At 31.8% G+C, this 9,172-nt stretch overlaps 1 protein-coding gene across 1 annotated transcript in view; it reads left to right on the plus strand.

Annotated features, from left to right (window-relative positions):
- Positions 1–8,706, plus strand: part of LOC107444820 (L-xylulose reductase) — a 51,143-nt gene extending 42,437 nt beyond the window's left edge. The window contains exons 4-8 of the mRNA XM_087157209.1: positions 84–238; positions 3,154–3,196; positions 4,884–5,051; positions 6,263–6,383; positions 8,463–8,706. Of these exons, the coding sequence (XP_087013335.1) occupies positions 84–238; positions 3,154–3,196; positions 4,884–5,051; positions 6,263–6,383; positions 8,463–8,572 (597 nt within the window). The 3' untranslated portion in view covers positions 8,573–8,706. The remainder of the gene's footprint in view (positions 1–83; positions 239–3,153; positions 3,197–4,883; positions 5,052–6,262; positions 6,384–8,462) is intronic.
- The last annotated feature ends 466 nt before the right edge of the window (positions 8,707–9,172 follow it).

Below are 9,172 nucleotides of genomic sequence, written 5' to 3' on the forward strand. Positions count from 1 at the left end.
ATGAAATAAAATGATTGGCTATCTCTAAGCTTCGCAAATACTTAGTTTATTTTTTTTTTAACTTTCATCTTACTTTATTTCAGAATGGCAAGATAAAGACTCTTTGTTTGGATGTTGGAGACTGGGAAGAAACAAAATCTGCTATTACAAGTATTGGACATATTGACTTACTCGTTAATAACGCAAGCGTGGGTGTAATTACAAAGTTTGGTGACGTTAAAGAAGAAGACATTGATGAGTACGAATTATATTTAAAATATTTAAATTTCCTTCAATTTAGTTTTTCATGTAATATAAGTGTTTCAGAAAATTTTTATTTAATTTTAAAATGTCTAATCATATTACTTCCATAATAATAAAAAATTAAATCGAAGCCTATTTACCAAGTCGAGCCCTATTAACCGAATCTCACGATTAAACTAATTTTATGAATTTAATGACGCAGATTTATAGGAAGCAATGAATAACGATTTTGACACAGAAGTCAATGCTAATGAATCTCCAGTGAAAAATGTTACTTTTTTTTATGCTTTGTACGGTTTGGAAACAGTGAAAAATTATCTAATGCAACAAGATTTAAATGAACGATTATTTTCATCTCTTCGTGACCTCGAAAAAAAAGTTTTTAAAATAAGAAATCAAGGAAATAAGCAAATCTTACTCACGAAATGCTTTAAAATTTCAAATTAATAAGCCCTTAACCATTCCCTGCATTTTAAGTTCCTGAATAAAAAGTGAAAGTTTTATATTGATTTTCTGTCCATGCTTATAAGAGATGTTTGATTATTTTAAAAGGTTAGTAAATTTTTTTCTCATTTCACCACTACAGATATAATCACAGATATGATTTCGTCATCAGCTCACACGATTATATCCGCAAAACGAGTGCTTTCTATTATTGTATTAATATAGCCAAAACAAAATATGTCAATATCAATACAATAGTGTAAGCAGCACCCAAGAAATTGAAACTAAACTAGAAGATATTAAGTAAAAAATATGCGAAATAAAACAAATCAAGTAAAAATAGAAAATAAAAAATAAAATACAGGAAAAATATAGAATAAAATACAAAATCCAATCTATAAAACGAGTAGCGAAATCAAATGGACTTACACTTTCCAGTATCTTACAAAACTGATTCAAAATATTTTCGTAACAATTTTGCTGGATTACAAAATATGAAAATAGAAGAGTAAATAGAAGCATTTTTTATGGCATGTTCTTACAGTTGTTAGTTACCAAAGATTGGCCCGAAAATGGATGTGCGCAAAGTAATAATATTATACTGGATAATATAAAATATCTAATTAATGAGGTTGACTTTTAGTTATACAATTTTAATGATTTTAGAGAATTTATTAAAATTTATTTATAAATCACGATTTGCCCGATTTTCACTTATTTTTTAAAATAAATATTAATATTTCCACAATATCTGTCGTGCCACAGGTCCTTGGTTCGATCCTTGGGCCGGGCAAGGCCGACTCAGCCTTTCATCCCTTCAGTGGGTCGATAAAATGAGTACCAAGCATGCTTGGGAACTAACACTGGGGGTTCCGCGTTCGGCTGACCACCTGACCGGAACATATGCTCCTGCACCCCAGAGCCCAAGGTCAAGAAAACTGAGATGGGCACAGTCGGCCTTGGCCCTCTTAATGGGCTGTCGCGCCACTGAGTTAGTTAGTTAGTTATTTCCACAATATTAATTTAATAAATGAATCCTCTAATTTAATATTTTTAATCTATATATATATTTCTCTTACACGGCACCAAAAAAAAGCCTCATTACAACTCCCCGAATGGCAACGTTAGAAAATCGACCAATGATTGCTGCTGAAAATGTCACATGGCAAATCTAGAAGAGGGGGCTCAACATATAGCGCTTTTAAAAACGGAAACAATAACCAGAGTGAGCATTATCAGGTTGTTCAATTCAGATTCATGCCCTAAAAACATGATAATATTTAATTTAAACTCAATTAGGAATTAATTAATTAATTGAAGTGAGAATGCTCTAAAAGGCCGCTGTTGAATTGATATTTTTCTGCTGGGAGCTACCTAAATGTCTAAAAAACGTCTAAGTGTTTGTATTGAATGCATTGAATTTTTTTATATTTCGCGTTTATTTATGCATTGAATTTTCACGCTTTAAAATGCAGAATATTAGTGAAGCTGCTAGGGCTTTTAAACGTAATGAAAGAAAACGTGTTCGAAGAGCCCAAGAAAGTGTTGAGGAATGTTATGGAAAACGTAGATTGCAGAGATCAAGTGCAATAATATCTGTTCAAGATGTAACAGTAGATGTCGAAGAGTATAATATCTGCCAAAATCAAAACTCCTCGATTAGAAATGCAGCATGGCGACCTCCACATGGTATTTCTCGGGTAATGCTAACAGCCATGCATTTTAATTTATTGTATGTAAAACCTCCTTATTTTGTTCTAAAATGTTAAGTACTTTATCACAAATGTTAATTAATATAGAAATTGATTTCAATAATGCTGATCACCAAAAAATATTTCATTTGGCGATAAAACAAATTTTTGTGTTCTTGAAAATGAAAGACTTTTTGAGGGTTATTATCTCACAAGGAAAAGTTAGGGTTTAAAGTTTATATTTTTAAATAATAAATTTTCTTTCTAAAACTTTCAGAATTTCTAGCATTAACTAATTTATTATACACACTTAGTTGAATTTAGGTGAGTAACTGCAATATTAGATAATTTACTTTGCTAATATGTTATGCTCCTCATTTAGCTAATGTTTTGACTTTTTTAACCATGTACAATCTAAATAGCTAATATACTTTTTTAAAAGCCAATAGGAACACTGATAGAATTCTTCTACATAAGTACAATACTATGTCTTTGATGATAAAATACTGTCTTTGATGATAATATACTATGTCTTTGTGCTAGAACATTGTGTTCATTAGCGAGCGAGCGCAGCGAGCCATGGTTCACGGCGTGAACCACATAGGATTGCGTGGCTATTCTCGGGGGTTGGCGAGCGTAAGCGAGCAGGGGGCGGAGCCTCCTAGTAAATACTAATAATGCTTTAATAAATGCTAATATCAGTTCTAATGTCTTCTTAAAATATGTAATGAATTTAAATAGTTCTAATGCATAACATAAAATTTTATTTTTTTAGAACTTACAATGTCAATTTGAAAGCCATCATAAACATTTCTCAAGTAAATATTCTTATATTTTCTATTGTTTTGAATTATCATTATTCCTCATGATTTTCCGAACTATTTATCTAGTTATAATTAAAATTTTGTGAGTTATGAAACATTATACATTCAGTAATATGTTGCTAATTTGTATGATAAAAAATACACAAAGTATTTTATTTTAAATTCTGAATGTGAAAATATCTTTAGTAATTTTTAATTTCTATAAACAATAAAAAATACCGATTAAATCTTACAAATTACATTTTCTTCTACAATTTTTCTAATAAATTTTTATTTAATGTTTAGGAAAGGTTTTATAAAATGTTTATAATTGATTTATGGTTGTTTTGTAAGATAAAAAATTCGTTAATCTGTACTTTCGGCCATCTATCTTACAGCATTTTTCATCTTTTTTATCTAAAAAAAGCAATAATCATGTTACTCCTTTTCTTATTTATATGCTGTTCCATCAATTATTATTTTGTATCGAATGATTCATAACCAATACTGTAAAAAATAGATACTTACGTTTCATATTTTTCTTTCCATTTTTCCCGGAACCATTACTTTGGGAAATTCCAAAGAAACATTTCATCAATTTGAGGAAATATCGCGGAATTATATATATATTTTTAAATTTAATATCACGTGAAAATATTATTTCTGTTCCATAGCTTAAACCAATTTTAACTTTTTGACATTAAGGAAAATTAATTTACTTTACATTTAGGAGATTTGCAAGTAGCACAAAATATTCATCATAAATTATCAGTGATTCAATTTTTAAAAAAAATTTTTAACGATCACCTTAATCTTGAATTCCTAAAAAAGATTTGGAATGTTTTGAGGGAAAATAAAATGTTTGAAAAATGCTCTTTCCTTACTAAGTTAAAGAAAGAACACATTGTGAGACTATGAGAATACTCGAATTTACGAGTAAAAATGTTATCGTATTAGTCTCATATGTTCCAATCATGGAAAATTAAATTAGGATGACTTCAAGTATAGTTTTCCATTCATGAAAATGTTTTTCAAATGGAATCTTAATGCTTCAGTACAGTCTAACTCTTATCTTTTCTGGTGTATCAAATGTACATCACATGAGTTACCTTCTCCTCAAAGTTTTCTTTTATTTTTAATCTACTGCTTAATTGAAGTTTCCTAAATTGACGCATGATTACTTAATACATATTTCAAAATGCCAATCTGTTCTGTGACTTAAGTTACTTTCTACAGCAAAAATGGCCATCGACTCATGAAACAATCTCAATAATTTTTTTTCTAAAAATAGATGTTCTATCTGCGGCAACGAAAGCACACTTACCATTTAAAAGAAAGCTACAATTCCTATTATGCTACTGAATGGTTTGTAATTATATGACAATCAAAGCGCAATTACCGTTTAAAAGAAAGCTACAAATCATTTTTTGTTACTGAATGGTTTGTAATTATCTGAAAATGAAGGCTCACTTATTATTAAAAGAAAGCAACAAATCATTTTTCATTACTGAATGGTTTGTAATTAAATGACAATGAAAGCACCCTTACCATTTAAATGAAAACCACAAATCGTTTTTCGTTACTATATAGTTCATAATTATATGTCTTCGTCTAATATAAAAGCATACTTTAACTTTTTTATTACTTAGAAAATGCTTTTTTGCCATATTTAGTTTTTTATATTTGTATTCTCTATTTTCAGATAGTAGTAAAAGACATGAAGGAACGGGGGAAAGGTGGATCAATTGTGAATGTATCAAGCATGTCTTTGATTCAGACTTCTAACATTGGAATGAGTATCGACTCTTCAAGTAAATGTTCTGTGGATCAATTGACCAGATGCATGGCATTAGAACTTGGACCCCATCACGTATGCCCAAGTTTTGTAATTTTATGTTTTTATAATTTTATAACATTTTTGCTCTAATGGTTTAATAGTACGCTTGATTGAGAGATTCAGATATTAGTCTCTGTATGGTAGCGTTTCGTGCTTTCATGCCACAGGTTCGGGGCTATATTCTCAGACCGGGCATGATTGTCTCAGTCTTTCATCCCGTCAGTAAGTCGATAAAATGAATACCAAGCATGCTTGGGGACTAAACACTGGGAATTCTGCTTTCAGCTTACCACCAGATTTTGCACGTTTTGGGTCAAGTAATTTTCCTTATAAATAATTTTAGATGCGTTAGAGAATTTTTGTATAATATGACTCTTATATAGTAGTAAAAAACAAATTTAAATGAAGCTTACAAAAATGCAAAATAAATACAAAACTAGCGAATTGTGCACCCATACATTATTTTCTACTTTATTTATTCTATTATATTGTATTTTTTTTAATTTTATATCCGTCGTTGAACAGCTGACCCTATTTTGGGTTTACGACTGCTAATGTTCAACTTCGTAGCCTGTAATTTTAAACCAATACCGAAGGCAATGAAACTCCTGTATCAGTACCCCCTGAGGCATGATTTGTCATGAGAACTTGCAGGATTTAGCGACTCGACAGATTTAACTTGCATCAGTCACCATTTACTACAAGGGGAGTCTTTGGCCGGTGGGGATCAAACCCACGAACTCTTGGACACAGTGCCCTACCAACCAGGCTATCCGGGCCCATATTCTATAGTATCTTATATCCATCTTTGAATAGCGGACTCAATATTTGGGTTTCCGACTACTGATGTTCAACTCCGTAGCCTTGTAATTCTGAACCAATCCACAAGACAAGGAAACTCCTGGATCAGTACCCCCAGAGGTATTGGTTTGTTATGGGAACATGGAGGACTTAACGACTCGGCAGATTTAACGTACATCAGTCAACATTTACTACATAAAAGACTTAGCCTTTGATTTGGATATCAAAATTTTACGCTAGCCGTTATATATGCTGACTGAACTCATCACAACGGCTGTTTAAGTATTGAAGACATATACTATGGATCTACGGAATGTAGCTGTCATTCTATACTGATTCTTTGGAAGTTTATGACATGAAATTGTTATGATTTAGGTACCGGTATATTTCGTTATTAGCTTGATTCATGTTGTGCGTATATTTCGAAATTTGTTCTTTTTCAGATCCGAGTAAATGCTGTGAAACCAGTAGTGATGCATACTCAAATGTCAGAACATCTCTTTGATCCTCACAGCGAGCTGGGAAAGGCCCTGATAGAGAAAACGCCTTTAAAAAGACTAGGAAGTAAGTTTATTATTTTTTGAACAGTTGAGCGATTTAAACAATTATGTTTTTCTCAAAGCGTAGAGACCCTGCATAAAATTGTTTTTGAATTTCTCGTTATTTACTGTTATCCTACTAAATTATTTTGATTATATCAGGCGCTGAACATCAGACTCAAACGTCAGTTTACGGTTATCAATATTCAACTCCAAATCTTTGTAATTGTAAACGCAACCCTGAAGACAAAGGAACTCCTGGATCCAGATTTTAAAGAAAATAGCCTTCGTGGAGGATATTTTATGGGATTAACCCGCATTTGTGTTACATGGAGATTAAACCCACTAAACATCCTATGGTTAGCCCAACGGTGAGAAGATTCTGACCCATGAGTCGTCTATCGATAATATTTTACATCAGCAATGTAGTCGGGGAAAGCCAGGAGCAGAATTCGTGTCAGCAAGCCACCTCTAGGATTCGGACCTGGGGCATCTCTTTGTGAGACGAATACTTTGTACCCTGAGCCACCTCGTGTCTCACAAAGTAATATAGAGAAGACTGGAATTATTAGTCTAGATGTTTCTAATCTAAAATTCCGGAATTAATTTAAGCTCCCAAAAAACACCAAGGCGAACGCTGAGATAATTAGTTTTTTCTCTCCTTTTTTTCTTGTGCATTGACAATAAGGGTTTTATAAACTTCTTTTTCGTTTTCATTAATCATATACTTAATAACCGTAATTAAATTTTTTCATTTTTTTTTACTGGATTTTAATAATTGCAGAAAATTTTTTTTTCAGATACTTATCTAGGTGTGCCAAATTTTTTACATTTATGCAATATAACTTGTAAAAATATACATATTTTTCCCCAATGCTTCATTTTTACAAACTGAAATAATACCTGTATTTTATATTTTGTTGCAATATCAATGAATAAAATTCTTATTTTATTCTGAAGAACAATGAAAATACTCTTTTTAAATAACTTTAAACTGTTTCTTGGTATATAAAATTAATTTAAGTGGTGCTTCAGCTTCTTTTTGTAAATGCTAGATGCTCAGTCGTTCTCAGCATCGCATTTTTCAGCACAAATTGTTGCTATACTATCAGAAACACACTGCTGAAGTTTCGGAAGGTACTTAAAGAGAAAGCAAGACTTAGAACCAATCATTTCAGAGGGATGAAAATTCTCCCGGACAATACGGCCGACAAGGACATACGTTCCCTACAGAAACTGCCTGGATGTCATGTTGGCACCAAAACATATTTTCGAGAGCCACGCACTCACCTCATATGTTTTGAAATTGGGATGGGTACCAATTGAGGACAATCTAAGAGCTGTTCTCTACAGTCAAGAGGCGTTGAAGCTGGCGACCGCTACAGCCCAGATCTTTGGTGTGATCTGAAGATCCATGGACACGAAAACAACAACTTAAAGGGATAAAAAAAATTCAAAACAATCACCATCAACAGTAACAATGTTGTGCAGTCTGAGGACAAAATTTACTGAGGCCTGTGCAAATATTTTAGTTGGATATGTAGCAGAAGACCCTGTATTATAGTTTTCTTCAGATGGAAGCACCCTCTGTCTACAAACTTTGCAACTAAGTATGAAGCTTTGAGTGAATAAATAACCAGTTACTTAGACAGAACACAACAAACTGCAGATATCTATCACTTCCATTTTATAATTGATTTTTGAAATATTCGGTCATTTTTAGAATAAATATGACCGAATGAAGGAATAAAGGTATGTCTAATTACTTGGAAAAGACTCATTACATTCAACCAATTTTTGACTTCATGCACAACTATCAGCGAAACTTGTATCTGCTTAAGCAATTAAAATTACTTGGTTAATTTTTTTATGCATTAATTTTATACATTTTATTTCATGTATGAGTGTGAGGCATATAGAGTAAGTAACAAAGAGTGAAATTGAAATATTTTAGAACAGTATAAGATAATTGACAATTTAAAAAGAAAAATGTAGTACTTGACTTCAAGTTTTTATTGTTTTTAAGTAACATGAACTTTTAAATATTTATCAACATTTAATTAATATCTAGTTCCAGTTCTTATTTTAATTAAATTCTTTTTAGATGCCGATGAAATTGCCTTTCCTATATTGTTTCTACTGAGTGATTATGCATCTTTCATTAATGGAGTCATTTTAACTACAGATGGAGGACTCACAACTTGTTTTCAGTAGTTAATTTTTTGTTTACATTAGAAGCTTGTGTGGCAACCACTGAAACATATCTATACTGTAAAAAACTTCCGTGTATCTGAACACCAAAAATGGCAGCAAGTACTTTTAACCACTTTGGTGTTTAATTAAGTTCTAAGGTTAGTTCTTGGTGTAGCGATACATCTAGAATTTTCTCTTTTACTTCTTGGTGTAAAGCAGCCACTACCACGTTAGTTATTTAGTAACGCTTTCAGTACTTAGTACTTTTCACCACTTTGGTGTTTAATTAAGCTTTACACTGCACCAAAATGAGGATAGTTCTTGGTGTAGCGATACATCTAGAATTTTCTCTTTTACTTCTTGGTGTAAAGCAGCCACTACCACGTTAGTTATTTAGTAACGCTTTCAGTACTTAGTACTTTTCACCACTTTGGTGTTTAATTAAGCTTTACACTGCACCTAAACGAGGATAGTTCTTGGTGTAGCGATGCATCTAGAATTTTCTTTTTTACTTACATTGGTGTAAAGTAGCCACTCTACGATCTTAGTTTTTCAGTCACACTAAAACTTATAATCACAGTAAGATATGATACACATAGGAATCAGCAAAGTTACTTATAT

Source organism: Parasteatoda tepidariorum, chromosome 2, assembly GCF_982258835.1.
Source record: "Parasteatoda tepidariorum strain Cologne lab strain chromosome 2, Ptep-v5.0, whole genome shotgun sequence".
NCBI lineage: Eukaryota > Metazoa > Arthropoda > Arachnida > Araneae > Theridiidae > Parasteatoda > Parasteatoda tepidariorum.